Below are 22,751 nucleotides of genomic sequence, written 5' to 3' on the forward strand. Positions count from 1 at the left end.
AAAGCTTATGCTCCAATACATCTGTTAGCCTTTAAGGTGCCACAGGACTCTTTGTTGCTTTTTACAGATCCAGACTAACACAGCTACCCCTCTGATACATATCCAAGATAGTAACCATTGCTTTGGCTAATTTATTAAAGCATCTATTTTAAATACTGTATCAGTTATTGGAAAAATTCAGGTAAGAGGATGAAACCTGACTGTGCTAAAAATGTTTCAAGGCATGCCAGGTCTATATGAAATATTTGTCCTTTGCTACAATAAGTTTCATGCCTGTACACTGGAGCCTGTTGCTTGAAAGGTAATGTGGTATTCCATGTTTCTAGTGTGATGATTTTACTAAATGATCATATTAACTTTAGCACCAAAAGATTTCTCTGAATTGCATGCTGTTTAAATTGTACATTATGGTTTGTCCATTTTTAAATATTAAGAAGGAACCATGTGACTTAATCTCTCCTTGGCTGACAGGGGGTGCAGCTGGGGTGGTATCTCGGATCACTGGTTCAGTTGGAAAAGGCTTGGCTGCTATAACTATGGACAAAGAATACCAGCAAAAACGGAGAGAGGAGATGGGCCGTCAGCCAAAGGACTTTGGTGACAGTTTGGCCAAAGGAGGAAAAGGCTTTTTACGGGTATGAAATTCAAACTAAACCTACAGTGAACTGACAGTTGGGTCTGTGCTAGAAAATCATTATCTACATGTATGAAACAATTTAATGGTATCCTCCATATTCAGTTTAATGAACTAATAAAAGAAGCAGAAACTGAAGAAAAATAATTAAAGTCTATTTACATAGCATGGAGTTTTGGATGATAGCCACAAGCACCTATGTGATCCTGTTAGCTGAGCTTCATGTCCGATGTATGAAGGCTTGGTTACAGACTATGTATACCCTGGTTCAAGCATAGATTCAACCTGCTAGTCAGGGTTCCCCAGAGGTTCTTGTACTCTCTTACTTGATGGGAACCCAGACAAAAAAATGTGTGAGCGCATATCCATTATATGAATACCGTTCAACTCCCTGCTCCCAACAAAGACCTTGACCATGGATGCATCCCTCATCAGTTGGGGAGCACACATAGAGGGACAGGTATATAATATTACCTATAGAAATATTGTTATCTTATATTTACCTATCCCTCCATGTGTATATAATCTTGAGTTCTGTTGTAGGTTCTGGAGGAGAGTATTCCTCTACTGGCCACAGACCTTCTGTCCCATCTCCTTCAGTTTTTCTGTTTGTCCGGTCTCTTTCACACTTCCCCATGTTACCCCAGCTTCTTGTTTCAGTTTGACCCTTGGGGCTCCTCGTCCCTGAACTCCCTGTCAGAGTCCTGGTTACCCCACGCACTGGCTCCCAGTCTTCTTCACACCCATCTCCCTGTTTCTTCCTCCCTCCCCACCCTGGGCTCCTTGTCCAAACTGCCTTCTCCTTCTCTCCCGTACCCCACTTTGGTTCTTGTCCTCTCTGCATTGATTTAGGCTGCTGATTCTACGAAGTTACTTGGGCACTACGGAGGAGCACTGGAAGCACAGGAGAGAATCTCTCTTCTCTCAGTTCCTATGCCACACCATAGAGGCTCCTGGCAGTTGGGAGGAGCAATTCCAGTGGAGGTGCTTCTCAGGTCCTGCCTCCCTGGACTAGAACATACTCAATAGCTCTGTCAAGATGGTCTTGCCCAGTCAGCTGGGTAAATAGGACCTATGAGGAGACGTTGCATGGAAAGTACAGATGGACTCTTAAGAGAATTTAGCTGCCAGATTCTTTAAAAAAAATCTCTACTGAGCATGTGTGAACTGAGATTTTCAGGAAGGTAGTAATTTGGCCAAATGTGGGCTGTTTCTCATGGAAACCACAAAGGAAACAGATTGCCAACCCCAGGGTGTGACCCACCTGCCAAATTTCAAGTCCCTGCTTGCAAAGTGGTTCATTCACCTCAGGAGCCACCTCCTTGTGGCCAGGCATGGTGGCAGTCTCTGTGTATGGCACCCCCTGCCAATAGTCATTCGATCGTTGCGGTGGTCTCTCTCCCTGCAGCTTTGCCTTCTGGCCAGGTTATGCTTTAATCCACTCCTTCCAGGGTAACAGAGTCACACCCAGCAATAGACTTTACAGTGGGCCTTCCATCTGTCTTGGTGGTTGGAGGTTCTCACAAATCCACAGGATTGGTGCTACAGCCCCAGCTACATTGGTAGCTGGTACGGAAACCCTGGGATCTTGTAGCTGGCAGCCAAGGTCTTCTCCCTCAGACTCCTTGCTGCCTCCCTGGATCATATCCTACCTTTTTTATCCCCCAAGGAGAGACACTACAGATTGTCTCCCTGCAGCCCTTCCAAGCTGGGTTTTGGTATCAGTTAAGCTTTTTTGCTCTCTTCCTTGCAGATGCTGCTCGGTATGTTAATTGACCTCTCAGGCCCACATTAACCTCTTCAGGGTCTATGTGGGGTACACATACCCCTCATTGCTCCAAAGTACGGAGACACTACTAGAGCTTCTAAATTAAACAGTTATAAAAATATGTTTTAACATGGGCAAAAATATTTTCTCCTAGTCTTGTTTTCAGAGACAGCTGTAACATGTTGGCTAAAACTTTCCAAAAATGTTGAATATGAGTCAGAGACCTAGCATGTAAAACTTCAGCTGAAATTTTTCAGGTTCTGGCCAGGTTAGAAGGAAGTATTGGGGGAGCCTTAAGTACAGGCAGCACTCTCAGCTCCACCTATCATTACATATGTAAATAAGTTACTAGTTGTATTCAGTTTTGGAAGAACTCACTCCCCAGGTGAACAATTGAAGAAGGCAGTGTCCACCTTTATTGTCTGTGACAGAAACAACTATAAGATGCAGTAAAGGGGCCCGTGTGCAAATTCAGATCACTGAACATTTGGTTCACCAGAGAAGAAAAGCAAGCTTCTAATCTGAAGTAACATGCAACAAAATGATTTTTTAAAAAAAATCTGTTAAAGGTCTGATGAGCATGGAACAAATTACCACAAAATAAACACTACGTTACCTACACGAGGTTTCTCTGAAATGGATGTACATGAGGTTTCTCTGGAATGGATGCTAAGTGCCAACGTGATCCATTTTATCTCAAGTGAGAAATTCTTCCTAGGAGATGAAAGGCCATGTTTACGTCCCATGTCTGTTTTTAATGTGGGTTTTGATTCATACCGATCATCTTTATGCTAGAATTATTTGCTATGTGAAATGCAAATTAAGCACATTAGGAACTGCTAATAATTGATATTCAAAAGAAAAAAACATTTAATCTCCCCTACTTGCTCAGTAGTGTACATTGAGTGAAATGCTTTTTTTCTAATCTTGTTTACTGACAAATTAATAAAAGCCTGTTTGCTATTCTTGTACTGTACTGCCAATCTTAAGCATTAATCTTTTTAGTACTGCTGTGGTTGGGGTACTGCCTAATCCATTCATTGACAACTTTTGTTTACTTTATAAAACTATTCAGCATATTAGTGACCTTCTTTCCCAAAAGGCTTTACTGTACTTTGGATATTTCTGAAAGCACTCATTTAAGATTAGTCAAAGTATTGTTGCGATACGTGTTCAAGGCTTACCTAGGTGGATACTCAGGCTTGTCTACACTTACCGGTGATCTACGAGCGGCAATCGATACATTGGTGGTCAGTTTAGCGGGTCTAGTGAAGACCCGCTAAATCAACCGCAGATCGCTCCACAGACCATCCACTTCTGTATTCCACCAGATCGAGAAGAGAAAGGGGAGTCGATGGGAGAGCATCTTCTGTCAACATTGCCTAGTGTGGACCCTGTGGTAAGTAGATCTAGGCTATGTCAATTTGAGTTACACTATTCACATAACTCAAATTGCATACCTTAGATCAAATTTTCCTTGTAGTGTAGACAAGGCCTTAGTGGCAAGCCAGGACGTGACTCTACAGTGCACAAACCTGCTGCATACTAACTGGCCATGTGGAGTCTGATGTGGAGAGCTATTAGTTCATGGTAGCAAAGTGTGCTAGAAGTTCCCAAGTGCACTCTGGCTTAGAGAACTTCTAATGTGTGGTAGCAGAGTCTGCATGGCCAGTTAGTGCTTGGGAGGCTAGTATGCTGTAAATTTACATCCTGACTTGCAGCACACTCTCTATCTGTAGAGAAGCCATTATAACATGAATTCTAGAACTTAGGCTTAGTTAACTAGTTATTGTTGTGTCTTATAATATTGCTCACTTGTCTTTCTCAGCCAGGTAAGCTGTGATCCCTTTTTCATGAAACAAGCTATGCTTAGCTTGTCTCCTCAGTGAAAGCTGTCTCTCTCAACCCCAAGTTATCCCCCAACAATCCATTCTTTATTTATAACCAGGATCCCATGTTAGTTGTTTTTCCTGTGTGTTCCTTCCTCATCGACTCTACAAGCTCTTCATTAGCATCAGGCTCATTATTGCAAATAGACTTCCATTGAAAGGCACTCAGTACACGATGACCAGCCAGAGAGATAAGTGTTTACTTCCTTCTGCCTGAATAGATCCTGTTTATCACCTCTGGTGACCTGTGTTAACTTATGTACCTTAATAACATAATTTTCAGTAAAGACACGTAACTCCTTAACTATCATTGTACATACATTTTGCAATTATTATGATGACCAGTAAGCTACTGGCTCTTGGTAGAGACCTCACATGCCCCCACTCTTTGGTGAATGATTACATAGGGGAACTCTGTAAACCGCTGTATATGCCCTCTGCCAGTTGGCCCCAGTGGTCTGTTGGTCACATTCTGTGACATAGGCTGCAGAACAGCAATGGAATAGTAACTTAGCTGTTGTTTTGCACTACCAGTCAAGATTCTAGCATGGTATCTGGCAGGGATGGACTGTGTCCAGTTTACTAGTTCCCTGAGTCTTCTAATTATTCCATAGATGTTTTCTTTCATGATGATTGTGTCAACAGGGATTCATAATAAACAAAAATAAGCCTTAGGAAAAATCCCATTTGAACGCTTTGTCTAAATGTTAATTTTAAAACACAGCAGGAGAGACACCTAGTGGCTGAATCACGCTTCAGCATTTCTGGCTTTCAAGTGCTGACTTAATTAAACTATCATTTTTCTTTCAGGGTATTGTTGGTGGTGTGACTGGAATAATCACTAAACCTGTAGAAGGTAGGCAAAAATTATTAGTAAACCTAAAGCCCATTTTTCAGAAGGCTAACACATTGTACTACTTATAACTTACTTTCTATTAAGAAATATTGACTTAAACATGATAGTACTTATTTAGATCTGAGCTCATTATTTTTGTGTTTCTGAACAAAAGTAACATTTTAAAAATAAAATGTCATTTGTAAAAAATAGTTTTGATTTCATATATTTTTACAGTTGTTACTAAAGGTTCTTGTGCAAATTCACATGCAGATTTTGACAGACCAGTTCACATAATATCATGTACAGCTGCATATGAATAAATTTAAAATGAAAACTTTCTCTGAACAGCAGCCATATAAATTTAAGATATTTTTGCTATTGGACACTTTCAGTAGAGTTTCCTTTGTATCAGCAAATTAACTGTATAAAGCTAGAGCTTGAGTAACTATCTCTACCAGCAAAGTAGTAGAAAAATAGACCTTTATTCATTAAGGTATTTCACCCCATAGGTGGCACATGCATGCGTGTGTGTGTGTGTGTGTGTGTGTGTGTGTGTGTGTGTGTGTGTGTGTGTACAATTAGATGTTGAATAATAGCACGGGTAGTATTTGTGTTGTTGTGTAAGTGACAGGATAAAGAATAATTAGAGTGGGAGCCACACTAAACATAACATATGTTTTAACCACTTGGTCTGTTTCTGCTTTTTTTTTTTTCATTGTGAAGCTTAACTGGCTTGTGCTTAAACCTGACAGGTAGTTTTTTTGTTTTAAGCCTGCTTCACTCTATCAATATGATGCATGGTAAAAAGAGTAAAAGAGATGAAAAAATAGGTGTAATTGCTTCTTTTAAAATCTGGCATTTAGATAAGGAATCAGGACACTCTCACAGATATACAATCCCAATTCCTTAAATGTTGACAGAAGAACCATCTAAATATAAGTCAGTTAATGGCACTAAATTTCACCTGATTTTTGCAGGTTGCTAATAAATGAACTGAATTGTTCTTCTCTTCTGAGCAGTGATTCTGTAAAAATGGTATAAAAAAACTACACACTGTAGTTTGGTTCTTTCTACTTGTGCATCATCACCAGTGCGAATGGTTTAGGAAGCTAAATTCTGACCTTAGTTGCATCTGTGTAAATCCATAGTCTTCACATTTTGCTCTTAATCAGACCTGGGAGGAACCTCATTGTCTTTAATGGAAGTCCACTGATGTAACTGGCTCTGATAATTGTAACTTATTTTAGTAAACAATTCTGATAGTGTAGAAGAAAGAAGAGTCCCATTCACCCTCTCTTAGCTGTGTTGGTTCTGTAGGGCTAATGAGATTTAAGGTGAACAGCTGCATCACCAAACACAGACTGGAGAGGTTCTGTACAGCAAAAGGTGTCATTAATACATAGTATTTTTTCTGAGCTGAACTGCATGTAACCAGCTATTTTGGAATGTTTCGTCTACAGAATTGTTCTAATTAAAGTTAAGTCTTCATAAAGCAGGAGGTGGATTAACTTTAGAATTTGGATCTTCTGCAAGGGTATGTAACTAATATTGTATTCCCTTTTCTGAAGGGGCTAAAAAGGAAGGTGCAGCTGGATTCTTCAAAGGAGTTGGGAAAGGGCTTGTAGGTGTTGTGGCCCGCCCGACAGGTGGCATCATAGATATGGCAAGCAGTACCTTCCAGGGAATTCAGAGGTAAAATGATGGGGTGGGAGTTCATGATTGTCTGTTTACCAAATGTTCTCAGGTATGTGCAGTGTGTGATTAGAGATACAGTGGTAACATACGTTTGCTTGCCATTTGATGTGATTAAAGTACAAGATGCATAGGAGGTCTGAGAGTGTACCATGGTGATGCTCTGTTAGGTGCCAGGTGAAGGAAGAGTGCTACAACCACCTGAGACGGATGCTATTACAGGATAACTTAATATACTACAGTGTCATATGGAGGTTATAAATCAGCTCCAGGCAAACATGAATAATAAAAGGAAAGTCCTATATTATGGTGTACCAACTGAAAGTCCATACAAGAATGTAGAAACTAAATAAAAACATAGAACACTTAGTAATTAAAAACGTTATTTTTCAGCTCCTGAATGCTCACAGACATCTCTCACTTTACCCTTCTGTAGAACCTAGACCACTGCAATGACTGTCAGTGGGACTTGTAATCCTAAATCATTTATGCGCTTCTGAAAGTGCAACTGAAAAACTCTTTCTTAAGCTATAGAAGAGTCTATAATTATTTTAGAGTTGGGAAGAAACTTCTCCCATAGGCATGTAGTTTCATAATTATCTGGCTGATGCAGGATGGCGATGTTACAGATTGCCATGAGACACAAAGTATTTGTATAATTCATGGCTAGCTAGCAAGTATGAGCAGGATCTCTCAAGGTTTGAGGGGATGAATTTTAAATAACTTCTATGCTGACTAAATTAATGTAAAAAAAAAATAAAAGAAATGCAAGTAACAAAAACAATTTTGGTGCAAACTGAAGTCTGTAGTAGTTCTGAATACATTGAAATTGTTGGTCTTTGACAGGGTGGCAGAATCAACTGAAGAGGTATCTAATCTCCGTCCTCCACGTCTCATTCATGAAGATGGCATTATCCGGCCATATGACAGGGGTGAAGCTGAGGGTTATGATTTATTTCAGGTAGGAGTTGCATTGTTAACTTAGGTACAGCTACATTTTCTAACCATTGAGGAGCTTGCCTATCTATTACCATCCAATGCACGCTTTAGTCACAATGAAGAACTAACATATTTGCTATGCAGAGTAAATCCGATTACTGCACAGCCTTTCAATATTCTGTTTTACCAATTGCTTATCTCCTCATTTTGTGTTAAATATTTCACTATGACCCTCGCTTAAAAAAGGGGGGTGAAGATATTTTAGCATTTGAGGGACAGTCTTGTGTGACAATATTTAGGTGGTTAATCCTGTTACTTACGTTTCCCATGTTTTCAATCTGTATTTTTAATGGTAGTATGCTAAAAGCTACATAACGCATATCATGGTCTAGTCTGGTTGACCTCCTGCATGGTGTTAGACATTGGTGCCATATTGACAATGAATGCTATTTCTCATATGCAGGGGAATTTTAATCCAGTTAATTTTGAGTAAATGCAACAAGACAGGAAATAGGAGAAGCACTTTAAGAACACGCTGGCTGAGATTTCAAATATAATTTAGCTGAAGTATTGGTTATGATAAAAAAAATAAAAAATACTGGAACAAAATAACTAATTTAAAATGTTTACTTCTAAGTTAAGACTGAAACTTGCATCTTAATTATTGATGATTGCATTTATTTCCTGTAGATATCAACTATTGTTTATGATCTCTCTGCATGGGTTTCTAATATTGTCCCCTCTCTCTCTCTCTCTCTCTCTTCCCCCCTTGCATACGTAGCAAGAACTGGAATAATGGAGTAAACATTTTCCATACTTTTTCATGATTTCCTTCATGGGCCTTTAAGAATTTAGATTAAGGGCATGAGTCCATAAAAAAACTCAAAATATTCATTGACTTCTATTAGAACCTCTATGTAGCAGTTGAATGGCACTTTAAATTATCCAATTCATAGTAAGAACAAAATAATTTACCTGTTATGGTCCAAAGGGTAACACGGGAAGGTAGTACACACTAACATGAAATCATTTCCTCTTGCCTGTTTTTTAATGATGCTGGGCCTTACTTCTGAGCTCTGAATGGCAAGTGTTTAATAAAGTGGTCACTAAAGAAATATTCATGGTAGTGTAGACAATAAAATGCTCATTGGCTAGTCAGCATTCTCTGGAGGGTATTTATATAGTGATCTTGCTTAAAAATGCCAAGAAAAGAAAGTAAGCATGGCTACTGAAAATGAATAAAAAATTTGCTCCTGTCTATGAAAATGCTTTTGCAATTTCATAAGTCAGTTATATCAAATTTGAAAATATATCAACTAAAATGCTTCTATTCGTGGTTTAAATAAGCTGCTATAGGTCTGCCCTTGACACTTCTGACTAGCCACATGACTCCATGTTTATAATGAAAAATGAGTAATCTTCTATATAACATGTTCTTCCAATCAAGGAACAGAAGGCTTGGTTGACTCGGCCCTTTGCCCCAAATAAACCTTTTGTATTTCATTTTATGCGATGCATATACATACTATTACACATCATTTAAAACTGTAATCCCTAGTATGTAAATGCCAACCTTTTTAAAGTGAGTGAAGCCACAAGTCTCTCCTTGATGTGTGACATTTCATATTAGGGAAACCAATAATGAATCTTACTAGCAACAAAATGTCTGTTCTATGTTTTATGCATATACGCTGTTGACAAAAAATTTTACTGGCTTCAAACATTTGTCTTAAACATTATTAATAAGATTGTGATCAGTACTCAACACTTCTTTTTTGGAGTTGTTGTGGTGCTTGAGTGCATCTCTGTGCACTAGCATGAATTTTTTTCAGTTCCCCTCTCAAAAATTCTTAATATTAAATAGTTGCAGCCTTTTGTAAAGCAACACTGTCTTAAACTTAGAGTTCAAAAGCAAATTTTTTAAAAATTCATCCATTTGTCATACCATATTAAATAAAAATAGAAATGTTAGTTCTAGGTGTGTGCTTGTCACTCTATTGCTTAAAAACACTTTTCAGTGCAATGTTAGACTTCCTGATCTGTTATGTGGGGCAAATGCTTTTGGTACATGAAAAGGAAAGATGTCGCACAATTAACGTTGGAAATTGGCTGCTATACATATACGTAGCCTCTAAGTTTTGTATGTTTAACCTAATTTTTGTGGATTAGAGTTTGATAATATTATTAAAAATAAATATTCCTGTACATAGTTTTCCATATTGAATTTTCTTTCTGTCAGAAGCCAGGAAATGCTAAGGTTGCTGTGAAACAGCTCTCTCCACTACCCCCCTCAATGCTGTTGCTGTACCTGTACATTTGAGAAATTAGGGTGGTAGTGTAGCATAGCCCACATGATCTGTTTTAATGATCAAACAAATACAGAGGGAGCCTTCGAAGAAAATAGGACATTTAGTAAAGGAGTCTTAGCCTTTAAACTAAATCACCCTTTTCTCATAAAAAGCTTGCACTTGTCAAAACACTGAATAATAACTCAATCTGAGTCCTAATTTTGAATTTTCTTGAACTAAATTTGTCAGAACCTTACAGTTAGTGAAACATAAATGTTTTATTTCATATTCCTGGGGGGGATTCTGCACCACTGCGCATGTGCAGAATTCATGTCCCCCCGCAGATTTCCCTGTTCCCGCAGAAAACAGATTATGTTGGGGAGGTGCTGCAATTACATCTTTTGCACACCAGGGGCTGCTGTGGTGTCAGAGTGGGCAGCCAGCTCAGGGCCAGAGCAGCCAGCTGCAGAGAGGGAGGGGGGCAGCCACTGCCCCATCATAGTATCCTGTCATGGGGCCAGGTGGGGAGACAAGGGATATGGGAGGGATGGACAGTGTGGGGCAGACAGGGCTGCTGCAGGGGGCGGTTACATAGGCATTCAGATGAGCTAGTGGGGGGGAACAGACTGGGTGGGGGCACGGGAGCTAGTGGGGTGAAAACATTGAGTCAGGCTGAATGGGAGTGGGGGTGCAGGAACACATGGGATGGCATAGGGGGATGCAAGGACACATGACGAGGGAGGAGGAGTGGCTGAGTGGGGGTGCAGGGACACATGGAGATGGGTGGGAAGGGGAGTGCAGGGACACACAGGGACTGGAGCAGACCCAACAAACCTTCAGGTTCACTGCCAGGCTCCTGCCCAGGAATTACTTGTCTCTCCCTCAGCTCCTCTGTTACCCCTGACTCCCCCAAGCCTTTGCACTACTACTGTGGGGTACAGGAAATAGGTTTCTGTCTTTGAGTAATAATTCAATTAAACTACAAGTTCTGTAATAATATGCCAAGTAAGATATCTGTTTGCCAAAAACCATTTCTTGAATCTTTTTTGTTTTCTGTATTGTTACAGACATACTTGCTGACAGGTATTTTGAAATAAATTACCAAAATAATTGAAACTGGTGTAATTATATTGTGGTATTTTAACAAATAAGATATGCAGAATTTTCAAAATTTTACAATATTGTGTACAACGTTTTTATTTTTTTGGTGCAGAATTCCACCAGGAATAATTTAAATGTAATTCTCATGTTTTTTTTTCCTTCTGAATTGGCCAGAGTATAAGCTTAAGAAAACAACTATTTTTAGTTGTAAATGAGTTACTGTAGTGTAAACTTGTCCTCAGTCTTTGTTTCTTTCGTTCTGTTGCGTTTGGTAGCTTCCAATACTCAGTCTTGCACCACTGACATATTCAACTTTCTTCCTCTCTGCCACTGGTCATTCATGCTGCCATGAAGTCCTGCTGCCACTTTACCACGACAGCATTTCCAGGCTGTTTCCTTCCTGCTTCTGAAATCCTTTTTTAACACATCATGTCTGAAACACTGACTTGCCTCATCTTGTTGAGTAATTCAATTAAAGTTCTTCAGTGAAAACCTAGACTGCTCTCTGGACCAGGTGGATACCTTTTCTCAGATCCCATCACTAGGATTCGTTTGCCTTCTGCAACAAATTTAGCCTTCTCATTGTCACTTGATTGACCTTCTCAAATTTTATCTCCCTCTCACCACCCCATTCTTGTGTATCTGCTGCCTTCCTCACCCCCTTCACTCTTCCTAATGTGAATGCCTAGCTACTAATTCTTTTTCCCCACTTATTACCATTTCTTTTCCCCTGTATCTGGAACTCACTTCCTTACCAAGTCCACCATGCGTCCACCATCTCCTGCTTAAAGTCCCTGCTTAAAATGCAGTCTTCAACAAGGCCTATAAAATTTAGGATGCCCCTCTAACATTAAATATAAGTTTCAAAAATAATTAAGACAAAGGCTTGGAACCTTGAGGAAGAATGCTTTACTCTCTCAAACTACCAGGTGGTGGTGTTTTGTTCTGTCTTAAAGCTAGATTATGCATGAAAGGCACTTGGTTGAATTGGGTGCTGCAGACTGCCATCCCAGAAAAACTTTGACTGTGAGGAAGTAACAATGCTTCTTGGATTGTAATCTCTGGAACACCCTACAGTAGAGTGTCCATAGCTGACCAGCTCAGGGTTAGTGCAGAAGGTTGGAATAGACTCATTTACTCACCAGCAAGTCTTGGGATAGCGTGTGCCATTAGTTGTCTTGGCCGTCTATAGCCCAGAATATAAAAACTGCAGTTGTGACTGACTGCTGCATCATGACACTAGTGAGGAGTTGTTTTACTCTGTTCCCCACAACTTCTGCAACTCCACACAGAAGTCACTTTCAGCCTAATCCATATGTAGGGAGGGCAGTGGCTTTATCTGTTTTATTTGTCTAAGGGCTTATAATGGTGCTTTACAAAGAAGGTAGAGAACCTCTTGATAAAGCGAGCTAACTTTTCATATTTAATAAATAGTTAACACTTTATGCAATTATAAGAATGTGAAATAATTTGCATGGGATGGTGACCTCTACTGGAGCGTGTACATGTACAAAATGATCTGTTCAAACTGGAGAAATGGTCTGAGATAAATAGGATGAAATTCAATAAGGATAAATGCAATGTACTCCACTTAGGAAGGAACGATCAGTTGTACACATACAAAATGGGAAATGACTGCCTAAGAAGGATCTGGGGGTCATAGTGGATCACAAGCTAAATATGAGTCAACAGTGTAACGCTATTGCAAAAAAAGCAAACATCATTGTGGGATGTATTAGCAGGAGTATTGTAAACAAGACATGAGAAGTAATTCTTTTGCTCTACTCTGTGTTGATTAGGCCTCAACTGGAGTATTGTGAACAGTTCTGGGCACCACATTTCAGGAAAGATGTGGACAAATTGGAGAAAGTCCAGAGAAGAGCAACAAAAATGATTAAAGGTCTAGAAAACATTACCTCTTAGGGAAGATTGAAAAAATTGGGTTTGTTTATTCTGGAGAAGAGAAGCCTGAGAGGGGACATAAGTTTTCAAGTACATACAAGGTTGTTGCAAGGAGGAAGGAGAAAACTTATTGTTCTTAACCTCTGAGGATAGGACAAGAAGCAATGGGCTTAAATTGAAGCAAGGGCGGTTTAGGTTGTATATTAGGAAAAACTTCCTAACTGTCAGGGTGGTTAAGCACTGGAATAAATTGCCTAGGGAGGTTGTGGAATCTCCATCATTGGGGATTTTTAAGAGCAGGTTGGACAAACACCTGTCAGGGATGGTCTAGATAATACTTAGTCCTGCCTTGAGTTCAGGAGACTGGACTAGATGACCTCTCGAGGTCCCTTCCAGTTCTATGATTCTATGATTGTTCTTCTTTATTAGCTGGAGTGATTTTAGTGGATGTCCAGTTCAGCCCTAAATGCATCTAGTGACAGTTATTCCCCAATTCCCTTTGGTAGTAGATCTTGCAAAAAAATTTTCTTTTTTTTGTATCTTTTAATTCATTTTATCAAAAACATTATCAGAGGTCCTAGAAACTGCTTGTTTATCAAAACCCTTTTTAAATAAAAATGTCTGTCTTGTAATTGTTCTATCAAAAAAGATGACTGAAAAATGTTGACAAACTGAAAAATGGTTGCCTTTTAAAATGACAGTAAATATAATTTCCTTGAAAATAAATTTTCACATTTAGAACAAGATGCCAGGTAGAGCTGGTCAATTGTTTAATACTGCAATTATCCTAAGAGTTAACTGGGTATTTCAGTATGGCAGGCTGAAGTCAAGGATTATGCGATTATCACTGGGGACAGAGAAGTTCCAAAGTTTCATGTAGACACACTTAACCTACTTTCTAATTTAAAAGCTAAACTTGGACCTATTCAGTCTTGTATTGTAAGAGAGTTGAAAATGACTGTCCATAAATGGTTATTGAAAGAGCAGTAAGTTGGACATGGAGGTAAGGGATCCAAGACCTCCCCTCTGTCCCTCTCCCCCAAAAGGATGTTCCTCTAGAAAAGTGTAGGAGCTCTTGAGAATGAAATGCTGCATTCTCAGACTTTCCAGCTACATTTGTTGGTTTGTTTATTGATTTATTAATAGCAGTGTGTTCAAAATTGTTAAAAGAAACAGGAAATGGCATTGACTTGAATTTATAGATGGTGGTTTTATTTTGAAATATATTTGTCATCTCTGTATCTTTAACTGACTTTAATTTTTTTAAAGACAGCTAAGCTAGTAAAATAGCAGCAAGATAACCAGCTAGCCTACTGCACATAAAAGTGTAAGTTGAAGTTTTTATTTAAGGCTGAGCCCTTTTCAGCATTTTAAGCTTGTTTAAGAAGGAAATTGAAGAGGATTCTCATGTCTCAGGCTGAAATTCCCAAAGATGTTTGAGTTTCTTCAAAAAGGACTTTAATTGTTCAGCCAAAGAAGAAAAAAAGACGATAATCTTTTATGGCCAAATGTAGGAGCAGGTTTCCATTTCCAGTTTGAGATGTGCTGTCTTTCACAATCAGCCGTTGAATATGCACACCTAACTTTAGGATTTGGAATGAAGCTGGCAAAATGTTTTTTTGCTCCAATTATTCAAAGTAGTAAAACAACCATGCTTCAGATGTATAGGAAGTCCATTACCTAGGTTGAAGGTTATATATTTTAGAATTCATACATTGCCTTCATTCTCCAACTTGGAGGGATGTGAAGAATTTTCCTGGATCAACAGTTGAATGTGAAGCTCCTGCTTTCTCGTTTCTTTGACATTGCATTTCTTTGGCATTGCATATTTTAGAATATCAGAAGTCTGGTTTGAAAGTGTGTCATAACATGAACCTGCAATAGATTAGAAACTTGTTTGTAATGATTTGTGGTGACTGAAAGAAATGGATGTTGGATTTTAAAAGATTTATTGGAGTGTCTTGGTATTGAAACCCACTCCAAAGGTGCACAGAGTCCATATATCTTTAAACACTGAAATTTTAATCTATTTTAACTGAATTGAAAGATTATGTATATTGCAATGTATAATATGTTTTAAGTTGCTTGGAAAGATTTTTTTAAATATGTGAAAATGAAGAGCAAACCTAAATAAGTGTTGAAACCTGTTTTAATGGACTTGGTATTGATGTGAACCATGATCACTCTGAGACCTTTCCATGTATTTTACTTGAGCTAAACAGGAATTGTGGCCTACACAGTAGAATAGAGAAAGAAAGAAGCAAAGTTAAGCTTAACTTTTATTGTTCTTGATAGATATACATTAATATAGTGAGTATTTGTTTAAGAAGTATACAGAATTAAAAATTTAGCTTTAAAAGGGGGATTACTAAAGAAAAATGGATCCAAATTCTTTCACCCTTTCTTCCATTGAATGTCATTCAGGTTCATGAATAGCTTACTGATTTAAGTGGGACAACTGACAAAATATGCTACTATTCGGCATGAGTAAGGGTATTGGAACTTGACCCAAAGAAAATTAAGTAACATTGGTAGCAATGAGGAGCTAAAAGTATTCATGTTAATCAGTTATATAATTAAGTAAGGTTTGGATTATCTTGATAGCAGAAGGATAGGCACTAGCTGTATTCTTATCCAAGGCAAAGCCATTTTGCATCCCTCTAAGCAAAGTGTAGGGAGCCAGGGTGGCTGCCCTCCGAACCTGAGGGTAAAGGGCCTTTCCCTCAGCCTGAGTGGGCGGGGCCAGCCCAAGCTCGCTCCACCCCCCCGGAAGGGGAGGGGTGGAATAGGAAGTATAAATGGCGGGGCCCTTAGCTCTGTTAGAGCAGCACCAGGGAGGGAGGCAGATGCAGCCTGAGGGGGAGCTGGAGCTGCAGCTGCCAACAGCGGACTACCCCGACGCACCGGCAGGACCAGAGGGATTCGGACAAGCAATCGGGTAGGAAGTAGCCCAGGGACAGAGCTGCACAGTGGTGAGTCTGTATTGCGGAAGGACCCCGCTGATCCAGTGGCGGGACCCTCGTCTTGCCACTGTCAGGGCCCTGGGCTGGAACGCAGTGGTGTAGGGTGGGCCTGCGTTCCCCTACCCGGCCGAGCCACGCTGGGACCTTCGCCGGCGCTCCCCTGCCTGAGGGGCGCGCTACTGACTTTTGCCGGCGCTCCCCTGCCTGAGGGGCGCGCTACTGACTTTTGGCGGCGCTCCCCTGCCTGAGGGGCGCGCTACTGACCTTTGTCGGCGCTCCCCTGCCTGAGGGGCGCGCTACAGACTCTGGCTGGCGGCCGCCCCGCTGCTAATTCCCCGCTGACGGAGGCGTGACCCAGGCCGGCCAGTGACCTCGTAGCTCCCCACCGCCCCCTAGCGGGTAGGTGGGCCGACGCCGATCACACAAAGGATGCATGGTTTTCATTACTCCTTTCATTACCCCCACATAGTTGCATCAGTTTCACACATGATGACAGTGCATGCTGCATTCTAACAGGCAGTGTAGGGAGTTGGGTTAATTTAGAAAAAAACTAGCATGCATTGATTTGCTTTATCTTGCTCATTTTATTAATTAAAAATATTATTTCTTAGAAGTGTTATATGTATTCTACAAAGACTTCAGACAGTAATGTAAAATTTCTTCAATTCTAGATGGCTAAATACAGATGCATAATTATAGTAATGTTTAACAATGCCTTGACAATATTGAGCTGAAATCTTATTAAACATTTATTCGAAAATATATTTCAAATACTCTTGTGTATTGAAATCTCTTGTGTTTAGCAATGAAGTGTGAAGTTGGTTTTGTGAACTTAGAAAGTAGGGATGTTGTTTTTGTTACAGTTGCTATTGCCAAAACTTAATCCAAACCCATCCAAGTATGATAAATCATATAAATCATAAAATAAATGATGCAGGATTCATGCCTCATGGTGTACTACATTTGTAACGGATATGGTCTAAATTTGAATATTAGTGACACAATCTCCCAAACGCTACACATTTTAATTGTACATGAGCATAAAGCAGTCTACAGCCCACATCCTAGGCTGCCATATTAACATGCCTTTTTAACCCTAGCAAATCATCTCCCCTGCCCTTAATAAGCTGCCTTACAGTTGAGCAACCTTATGTGTGTATTTCCCCACAACATACAGATTGTAAACAAGAAACAAGTTAATTCAAGGGAAGGACTTGGATTTTAAATCATTGTTTACCACATAAGACGAGAAGCAAGTTCTCTAATGTGTGTAAGTTTGTCTGCATATGATTGTGGAGTTAAAATTGTGTGTTCAATATTTCATTTTTTGTTTGTTTTACCTCCATAACTTACTGTCATTTGTCAGTTTGCTCTCTCCAGAGCCCACAGATGTGTTGTCGTATCCTCATCAGTCTCATATCCTCAGTATTATCATTATCATACTTTCTGTGTGTGTAAATGCGTGGAGGAGATTGCTTGTATTTTGGTGTTTGTGAAATGTCAGTATCTGGCATTTTTCTGTGATTTATCATGAAAGATAAAGGTTAGATATTAGTGACTGAATCTCTCAAATGGTACATATTTGAAGTGTACCTTAATACAAACCAGTTTACAGACAGCCCCCAGACAGTATGTACATTCTTGAATTGTCATGTTTCAGTTAAACAGCAGATAAAACGTTGCTATTCTAAGAACTTGGTTTAACAGAATTAAGTCCATAAAAACTCGCTGGAAAAGAAAACAATTTTTTTAACTTTACTCTTACTTGAAGACTCAGCTCCCTATTACTAATATATCAGAAACATACCTGAGATCTTGGATTTAATATGCATTTTCCTTAAGCTTCTTTTTCAGCCTATATGTTCCATAAATACTTGTACCTAACATTTCACTTGCTAACATTTTATAATAAAAGGCCTGATCCTGAGAGGTGCTGAGTAGATTCAACCTGATAGTTTCTTGTGGCAGGACACCTCTCTCTGGATCATGATCTGAGTTGTATGTTTAAAACTAGCCATATTCTTTAAACAACATATCACAGGATTCTCACTCTTGTGTTCAAGGATCCAATGTGAGGCTTGGCAGAAGGAGAGAGCTCCTAGACAACCAATGGCAGAAAAAGAATGACAGTTGAAAAAATTAATAGGAATGTTCCACCTGTTTAAGTGATTGAGGACTTGAACAGATATAAAAAATGACTTGACTTTGGGTGTGAGACTCCCATGAAATAACTTCAAAGAACTAAAATGACTAGATAAATTTTTGACCTGGAAATAATAAATCCAATATAAATTGAGTATTTAAAATATGTTCCTAGAATCCTAGAAATGTAGGCCTGTAAGGGACCTCAGGAAGTCAAGTTAACTACCTTTATAGTTGGAAAGATTTTCCTAATATCTAACCTAAATCTCCCTTGCTGTAGATTAAGCTCATTATGTCTCATCCTCTCTTAAGTGCTCATGAAGTCCTCTTTATAACAGACTGTTAACAGGTCCCCTCTCAGTCTTCTTTTCTTAAAACTAAACCCAGTTTAAATCTTCATTTTCCTTTTTCAGAACTCTCATATCAGAAAGCTGGAAGGAGAAAGTTATCGATACCACTGTGTGCTTCCAGGAGGCAAGAAGACAAACCTTGTTGTTACCAATAGGTATTACTATCAGCATAGCCTAATATCTGTTCAAAAGCTGCTTTTTAGAAGCGTTCCATATTTTCAGGGCTTTGTCTCTTTCTTAGTGTGATAAATAAAAATCAATTATTCTTTGGCCTATAGAAGTTATGTTAAACTTCTGTGAACTTTCCTGTCTTCTATTTCCCGATATTTTAAACTTCCTTTATTTTGTTCCTATAAAAATTTTAAAATGGAACCAAATCTCTTCATATTAATGTACCTGCTTGGAAATACATCTTAATCAATGTCATTGTGGTTTGTGGCATTTTTCATGCAACTGTACTTGACTAGAAGGCAATACAATGCATGCAAATGAACATCCACAAAGAGCAGTTAATCTCTTTCATGTATTAGATGAATGGACTCCAGCAACCTGGGTTTTGTTTCCAAAATGATTGTTTTGCCCCTGAGTAATGTGTCTTTTATTCAAATAGGTAGACTAGGTTATACTGAAACTAAAATTCCTAAATTGTTGTAACAATCAAACTCTAATTGTTTGAGAAATGGATTTCAACCTTGTTTCTTACATTACATTACTCACTTGCTGTATACATCTACTTTATCCCACATGCTCCAACAACCGTGCCAACGTTAATGTGCCAGTTGAGGCACCTGTGACTTTTTTGTACAAACAGGAGAAGAAATATAGCAATTGCTACTTAAGAACAATGAGAACATCACTTAGTAGGTCACTGCCTATGGTCTTAGACACAAACAGTTGAGGGATTTAATTGTTTTTAGAAGTGCTTAAACAGAAGCAAAGAGCACATGAAATGTGGTCTTACCCACCTGAGAAACAGAATGAGTGACTAGTTTCTGATCTTACTGATCACATGGGGTAGGTTCACCCAATACAAAACCCACATGAAAATGCCTCTTAGTTAACTTTGACAGCCCATCCACCTTGAAATTCACAATGCAATAGAAAAAGCCTGTTGAAACTACTATTGAAGTCCTGATAGTAGTAACAAGTTAAGGCTTGTCTTCACTGCAGCGTGAGCTCGCCATATAACTGGAATGTAGGTCCTATGCTGACTTCTGTCCCCACACACAAATTTTGTAGCTACAGTTAAATGTTTGAACTCAACTTAAACTAGCTCGCCTGTTGGGGATATGGGTTGAAGTTTGAGTGCTCCTGACACTCCAGCTGCTAATGCAGCAGGGATGCAACTACAGCTTGAGTTAGCATAACTCATCAAATAGCTTTATGTAGCTCAAGTGTGTTTTTCGCTGTGTGCTTGCTCACAGCAACTTGAGCTAGCGGTTGCAATGAAGATAAGCCCTGAATTTTCAACCCTGATGAAAAGGTGGTTTTAGTTGCTGTTTGGTTTTTTTTCTGTTTATGCAGATTGGTCTAAAACATAAGCTATTTCTGAGTACTCCTGATACGCAGATTGTCAAGGTAGTCCCAGCACCAAACTCATAGCCCTCAAGTAACATACCCACCCCTTGGCTCTGGAGCGATCACTGGTCTGTCATAAACATAAGGACAAGTCAAAATTAACCTTGTTTTCCTTCTGATAAAGTCATGGCTCTAGGAGGAGGTTATTTCACAATGCTTTTGTCTTTTGGATAGGAGGCTTATGTGTGTAAAAGACGTGGAGATCCTAGGCCATGTAACAGACTGGGATTATTTATTTGAAGATTTTACACATCCTCCTTCTGTCGAAACAAATGTACTAAAAATCATTGTGAAGGTAAAAAAATATTTATCGCTTTGGAGTGCAGATCTACTCTGAAAAGTGACTTGGATTTAAAAAGTATCAAAACGGCATTTTGGAGTTCTGTGTGTCAGGAAAACACCACTCTCGCTGTAATCGCTAACACCCTGAAAGTCAAATTGAGTCTCTTCCCCCTTATCCCCCACCTTACGTCTTCCATTAATAAAGGTTTTGCAGGCAAAATTATGCCCTCGACTAACATTTGCAACCCTATGATGTATACATAGACTTTCTGTGAAACCTCTCCAGCTTCACTGCCTTTAACAGACATGCACAGTTGTAACTGACTGAAACTTTTTAAGAATCTTATAATGTCAGGTACAGAAAAAGTATATTTTAATAAGGCTCAAACCCTTATTTTTAGAACATAAGTCCAAAAGCTTAACTTTTTGCTGCTACGGTATACTGAAAATTTTGATTTAAAATATTTTACATGTAGCACAGCCTCTGCTGCTTTCAGCATTTGGTCTTAAGACCTATATCAATATATCAATTTCTAATAAAGATTATGCATCCAATTCCTTAGAAAATTCAAGAATTTAGTGGAAAGTTAGGAATCCTAGATTAGAAGAAGCGACCTTATCAGGCTGTTTATATTACCAGGTGTTCTTGTATTGTTACTGTATGTCAGCCAATTTCAGAATCTTTGCATTTCCAGGGTTCTAGCTAAATCAAAAACTACTATAATTCAGCCAGTGCATGCTGCATGTGTAATGTTGATGAAATTTTTTGTGCCTTGTTATACTCTTTTTAAAATACCCCAATTATATAAAAAGCGTGATTGTCAAGAACTTGGATTGTAACATCATTCTACTTGAATTGTATCCTTGCATGACTTGACACTTTGTTGTCATTTCTGAGCGGAGCTAATTTTACTGTGTTGTCCTATATCCACAGATTTTGCCTGCAATTTAAGGAAATGGACTAGTATTTTTAATTTTTCACCGATGATGAGTTAGCTAGCAGTCTTGTTGCATGATACTTATCCATAGAAATTCACTTACTAAAATTTATTTTTTCAGATATGTAAACATCTGTTTCTAAACATAACTACTTTGATAATAAATTAGGATGATTGTGGTGTGAAGTCATTTATTTATAATATGGTCTGGATCTGTACAGAAAGAAAAGCGGATATAACTTTAAAGATGACATGTAAGCAACCCAATATTGAGTTGTGAATTTTTTCCCCAAGGCTTTTAAATTTATTTTTATTTCTCTTTTTTCAGGATCAGGGGCTGTTAATGTTCCAAAAAAAGGACCATGCAGCTCATGAATGTCTGAAGAAAATTCAATTGAAGGATGAAACTAGTGCAAGGGTAACTATTTCATTATTTATTTATTTATTTTTACATCTCATGCCATTCTAGCAAAATCAAAAACTATTGTCATTCAGCCAAAGGGGAGGGCCTGCTTGAAAGGATTAAAGCAGGCCTGCCCTGACTACTGGTTATTTGATACAGAGGTCATTTAACACTGCACTGGATCCAGATACATGTACCTTTTTAAGATGTATACCTTTGTGTACAATAACAATCCTAAAAGAGACAGTCTCTGTAAATTTCCCCTAATGTGAAATGCTTCTGAACGCTGGGAATCTTGTGAAAGGCAAGACAGTGCCTGGGGAGGCCTCAAAAGTTCCTTCTGTAAGTGCTGAAAGGTAGCCGGTATGGTTCAGAGAAGACTGTGGCCCCAACTATGTCAGTTTCCTCCTTTCTCAAAGCAAGTGTGCATGTAAGGACCCTCTCTCTCTATGCCCAGAGCTACTTCTCAGATTTTGAGCAAAAAGTCACTTAATTTCTTGTGTTTTGTTGTATTATCACAGCTAGGTAGAAGTATTAGGTAACTTACCTTGACTTTTTGTTTTGGACACTTCAGGAATTCAGATAACAATGGCAGATTTAAGCACTCGCTCATTCTCCATATTGCAAGAGGTCAATGCACGTACCTATTGACTTTTCTGCCTAGGGTTGTTGCCTCTTCAATTAATTGGCTATATTGATTATTTGAAAATCCCCAATTAATAAACTAAACTTCTGAGGTTTGATAGATTCTAGTCCCAGAATCAGGTACAGTAGTATTAAAATTACTGTTTGGTTGGGAACCCTGCTATGCACAGCTGCAACACTTGCACTTAGAAAAGTTTTGAAATATTCAGTAATTTTATTAACACTAGTAAAAACACAAATGTTCCTATGCAAACAAGAAAGTAACAGTAGTGCAATATTAATTTGACTTCCAGCATCATATTATATTATATTATATTATATAATATTCAGCATCATATATATAATATGCATACTCACACAGTTCTGGAAGTGGGAAGACAGGTGATGGTCCACGAGGGT

General features: G+C 38.8%; 1 protein-coding gene across 5 annotated transcripts in view; it reads left to right on the plus strand.

Moving 5' to 3' along the window:
• The window catches only part of VPS13C (vacuolar protein sorting 13 homolog C), a 215,679-nt gene that overhangs the window by 189,002 nt on the left and 3,926 nt on the right, over positions 1 to 22,751 (plus strand). For 4 of the 5 annotated variants that reach the window (XM_034783879.1, XM_034783880.1, XM_034783882.1 and 1 more), the window contains 7 exons: positions 472 to 635; positions 5,102 to 5,147; positions 6,698 to 6,821; positions 7,668 to 7,782; positions 18,570 to 18,661; positions 20,259 to 20,379; positions 21,633 to 21,722. In XM_034783879.1, coding sequence (XP_034639770.1) covers positions 472 to 635; positions 5,102 to 5,147; positions 6,698 to 6,821; positions 7,668 to 7,782; positions 18,570 to 18,661; positions 20,259 to 20,379; positions 21,633 to 21,722 — 752 coding nt within the window. Of the gene's footprint in view, positions 1 to 471; positions 636 to 5,101; positions 5,148 to 6,697; positions 6,822 to 7,667; positions 7,783 to 8,541; positions 9,971 to 18,569; positions 18,662 to 20,258; positions 20,380 to 21,632; positions 21,723 to 22,751 lie in introns of those variants that run through there. The other variant, XM_034783883.1, reaches the window with a different exon arrangement.

This window comes from Trachemys scripta, chromosome 10 (assembly GCF_013100865.1).
Source record: "Trachemys scripta elegans isolate TJP31775 chromosome 10, CAS_Tse_1.0, whole genome shotgun sequence".
Taxonomy (NCBI): Eukaryota; Metazoa; Chordata; order Testudines; family Emydidae; genus Trachemys; species Trachemys scripta.